Here is a 5,168-nt window from a genome sequence, read left to right as displayed (position 1 = left end):
AATAATAAAATTTCTCAAACTTCTTACTTAACTGATTTTCAACAAGTATGGTTTGTTGGCCAGTTTCAACACTCATTCATGAAAATAATATCAGAATTAAAAACCAAGAATTTAGAAAACAATAATCATAAAATAAGAATTATAGAAAAAAAATTGAAAAATAAAAGATTACAAAACAAAAATTAAATTAATATAATAAGAAATATGTATTTACTTTATGGTTGGTGGAAAAAAAACAACCAAGAGTTCGAACTTCTAAGTCACAAGGCAATTGGAATTTAGGTCAACTACAATGATAAAATACCATTAAATTTTCCATGAGAGAGACAAATTGTGTAAAAGTTGAATAAAAAAATGAGATGGCAAAAACCATTGTGTGGAGAACAATGCATGTCATTTTTTATTAGGATTTAGATATGTAATTACGTAAAGAAAACAAAAAAATCAAAAAGTATTCCAAGGCAATTAGGATTTCGTTTATGCAAATTTTGATTTATAACAAAAACGTAGGTAAGTAAAAGAAATTGTTACCGTCGCTTGCAAAAAAATCTCGCAGATGATACATATAATGATTGCATGAAGATGCTAACAGTCAGATTCCTACTCAATATCTATGGAGGTGGTGGTCGCTAGAACAACCCTTGTTGCTCGATTATTAAATCCGGTGGTGATGTTGTTGTGGCGTCGGTTTAAAGAGGGACGAGAGACCATGAAGTTTGGGGTATCGATGGCAGCCCTAGAAATGGGAGCGAAGAGAATACATGATATAAGAAATGGGAAATACATCACATATTATTCAACTAGGATTAAGACCCATGTATTACATGGATTAATTAAAAATAAATAAATATAAAAGTCTAAATATTTAAAAACTTTAGATTTATAAGTAAATAAGAAAGATAATGAATTATTAAAATTGATTTTTCTTTTAAATTTAAATAAATAAACAAAATAAAATAATGAGCTTTAATTTAGATATTTTGAAATAAAAAAATAAGTCCATTAATGAAATTGATATTCATTTATTACTATATTTATTGTAATTATTATATTAAAGTATTATGTTGAATTTATTAAAATATAAAACCCATAAAATAACATGTGAAAAAAAATTAATTTAAAATAACCACAAAATGACATTTGACAAATTGAATGAGAGTGTAACATGTGACAAACAAACATTCATTTATTAGAGTAGATAAAAAATATAATTTTATTTCCATAAATCAAGGTATTTAACTTTGGGATTAGAATGTATAATACATAAAATGACAAAACTATCATTTATTAATTAAATTAAATCAAAAAATAAATACATATTGATTGGCCATGAATTAGTTTCACATTTACACAATATATGTTTGTTGACATATGACCCTAACTCTCTCTCTCTCTCTCTCACTCTCTCTCTCTCTATATATATATATATATATATATATATATATATATATATATATATATATATATATATATATATATATACACACACACACATATATATATATATATATGCATGCATATAGTGTATGTTTTTAGGAATTATGATTTAAACAAAATTAAAGAATCATACATGTAGGTTGTTAAACATTTTATATATAAATATACAAGGATGTTTTGATGTAGGAGACAATAATCAAGACCGATTACCGTTGTCAGTATCCGTATGAGAAGAGACGTATGCTACTAGACACCAACAATTAGAAGCTAATTATCCTCCAATCCTTTTTTCCTTGATCTTCAACAAAAGAGTTTCACAGAGGGTGGAGGGAGGGAGTGGTGTTGATTTCATAGGATTGAGAGGAGGTAAGATTAGTATAGTGGAGAGTATGGAGTTTTTGGTTGGTTTTGCCGATGATATGATGTAACACCATAAAATTGGAAGCAAAGTTGACTACATAGAGCATCTCCAATACAATACATAAGTCTTTATAAATACTTATTATATTTTCCAACTAGATTTTCTACTAACAAATTGATAAAAATGTTTGAAAACGTCTTCACCCTAATGCATATAAGTTTGTATAAAAGAATTATTTATATGATAAAAAGCTTTATTCTTAAAAAACCTCTTGCTATGATGTGATAATTCTTTAAATGACCTATTCAAAAGGTAAATAATTTTTCAAAAAGCTTGCAATGGAGATGCTCTTATGGATGTTTTTTTTTATTACCAATTGGTTTTTAACTATTTGTATCATGTTAATAATTCTTCTGAACATATCACTTTGTCATCTAATAAACATATAGTTTAGCAGGATCATTTAGTCATTTTATTGATGCCAATTAAAGGCCTTCCAACTCAAGAAAAGAAAATATTGGCTTTTCGCATTTACTTATACATAATTAAGTGAAAATGAAATGTATAGAGAAAACATAAACATCAACTACACTACAACACACACCAATATGTAATTCTTGCTTATTCTTCTTCTAGCTCTTAGATGTAGTAAGGGATTTTATATATTGGTATTCTTAGTTTTTAGGTGAAGATAACACTAGTGATTTAATTGTAAGGATTCCACCTTGTCTAGGTTTTCCACTACATGGTGGTTTAGGTGGTAGTGGTACAATACAACCATTGATGGATGGATGTATAACGGTGGTGGAGACTTAGATTGTGGTGGTGATGAATTAGGAGGTGGTGGCTACTTTCCATGAACATATAACGGTGGTTTAGGTATTGGAAGAGGTGGTGGGTTGGGTAATTTTGGATCGGGTATTGGAAGTGGAGGTGGTTGGGGTAATTTTGGATCGGGTATCGGAAGTGGAGGTGGTTGGGGTAATTTTGGATCCGGTACCGGAAGAGGAGGTGGTTTGGGTAATTTTGGATCAGGTACTGGAAGTGGTGGCAACCCTGGTGCAAGCCCTGGTGCAGGAGGTGGTAGTGGGATGGGTGGTGGCATTAGAGGTAGTGGTGGAGCTGGAAGTGGATCAATAATACCATGGAAGGTTAGAGGTGGTGGATGAGACTTAGGAGACGACTGTGGAGACGTTGCATGAATGTATTTTGGTGGTGATGATGAATTAAGAGGTGTTGGTAGAGAATTGCCATGAATATATTGTGTTGGTGGTGGAGGTGATGATGGTGAACCACCTGGTGGTGGTTTAGGTATTGGATCAGGTAACGGAAGGGGAGGTAGCCCTGGTGCTGCCCCTGGAACATGAGGTGGTAAAGCACCTGGTGGTGGTTTAGGTATTGGATCAGGTAACGGAAGGGGAGGTAGCCCTGGTGCTAGCCCTGGCACAGGAGGTGGTAAAATCGGTGGTACGTGTGGCAAAATGGGACCATGGATAGACAATGGTGGTGTTAGTGGAGGAGAATCTGAAGGTGGCGATGATGGTGGTGGTTTAGGTTTTAGATCAGGTAATGGCAGGGGAGGTAGCCCTGGTGCTAGCCCTGGCACAGGAGGTGGTAAAGAACCTGGTGGTGGTTTAGGTATTGGATCAGGTAATGGAAGGGGAGGTAGCCCTGGTGCTAGCCCTGGCACAGGAGGTGGTAAAATTGGTGGTATGTGTGGTAAAATGGGACCGTGGATAGATAATGGTGGTGTTGGTGGAGAAGATTCTGGAGGTGGCGATGATGGTGGTGGTTTAGGTTTTAGATCAGGTAAAGGAAGGGGAGGTAGCCCTGGCGCTAGCCCTGGTACAGGAGGTGGTAAAGCACCTGGTGGTGGTTTAGGTATTGGATCAGGTAAAGGAAGGGGAGGTAGCCCTGGTGCTAGCCCTGGCATGGGAGGTGGTAAAATTGGTGGTACGTGTGGAAAAATAGGACCGTTGATGGACAATGGTGATGCTGCTGGAGTAGACTTTGGAGGTGGCGATGATGGTGGTGGTTTAGGTTTTAAATCAGGTAATGGAAGGGGAGGTAGCCCTGGTGCTAGCCCTGGAACAGGAGGTGGTAAAGCACCTGGTGGTGGTTTAGGTATTGGATCAGGTAATGGAAGGGGAGGTAGCCCTGGTGCTAGCCCTGGCACAGGAGGTGGTAAAACTGGTGGTATGTGTGGCAAAATAGCACCTTGGATGGATAATGATGATGCTGGTGGAGGAGACTCTGGAGGTGGAGATGATGAGGGTGGTTTAGGTTTTATATCAGGTAATGGAAGGGGAGGTAGCCCTGGTGCTAGTCCTGGCATAGGAGGTGGTAAAGAACCTCGTGGTGGTTTAGGTATTGGATCAGGTAATGGAAGGGGAGGTAGCCCTAGTGCTAGCCCTGGCACAGGAGGTGGTAAAATTGGTGGTACGTGCGGCAAAATGGGAATGTGGATAGACAATGGTGGTGTTGGCGGAGGAGACTTTGGAGGAGATGGTGGTGACTTTCCATGAATGACTGGCGGTGGTTTAGGTATTGGATCAGGTAATGGAAGCGGAGGTAACCCTAGTGGTAGCCCTGGCACAGGAGGTGGTAAAACACCTGGTGGTGGTTTAGGTATTGGATCAGGTAATGGAAGGGGAGGTAGTCCTGGTGCTAGCCCTGGCACAGGAGGTGGTAAAATTGGTGCTTTGGGTGGAAAAATAATTCCTTTGATAGACAATGACGGTGTTGGTGGAGGAGACTGTGGAGGCGATGGTACTGTAGGTAGTCCAGGTAGTGTAGGTAATGGAATTGGTGGATTAGGTATTTTAATTGGAAGATCGGGCCCTGTCTTGGGAGGTGGGGGTGACTTTTCCTTTCCCTTAGGAGGTGGGGACGACTTTCCCTTTTCCTCAGGAGGTGGGGGTGACTTTTCTTTTTCCTCAGGAGGTGGGGGTGAATTTTCTTTTTCCTCTTCATTGGGAGGCGGTGGCGATTTTTCCTTTCCCTTTTTCTTTTTCTTTCCCTTTTTCTTGGGAGGTGACGGCGACTTTTTCTTTTCCTTTCCCTTAGGTGGTGGGGGAGAGGGAGGTGAGGGTGACTTAGGAGGGGAAGGCGACTTAGGAGGTCCTGGAAAAATAGGCGGTAATGGTAAACTGAAGAGGTTGGATGATGGAGGAGGAGAAGGAGACTTTGGAGGTGGCGGTGGTGGCGTGGCGTGGGTGGGATGGTTAAATGGCTCATATGGTTTCAATTCTGCAGTTATTGGTAAAGGATAGCTTAAAGAAACTATTACTACAATATGAGACACAATGAGAGAGGCCATTGAAGGCCTCCTCCCTTTTCTTGATTTCATTTTGACTTCATATGCTTCCAT

General features: G+C 38.6%; 1 protein-coding gene across 1 annotated transcript; it reads right to left on the bottom strand.

The window, feature by feature from the left end:
• Window positions 1-2,247: 2,247 nt before the first annotated feature.
• On the bottom strand, window positions 2,248-5,168 carry LOC145122356 (uncharacterized). The gene has a single exon (XM_079057968.1). The coding sequence runs from the start codon at window positions 5,166-5,168 to the stop codon at window positions 2,646-2,648; it is 2,523 nt and encodes an 840-aa protein (XP_078914094.1). The 3' UTR covers window positions 2,248-2,645.

This window comes from Lactuca virosa, chromosome 6, assembly GCF_052849685.1.
Source record: "Lactuca virosa cultivar CGN04683 chromosome 6, Lactuca_virosa_CGN04683_v6, whole genome shotgun sequence".
Lineage (NCBI taxonomy): Eukaryota > Viridiplantae > Streptophyta > Magnoliopsida > Asterales > Asteraceae > Lactuca > Lactuca virosa.
This window is presented reverse-complemented; position numbering and strand designations above follow the sequence as displayed.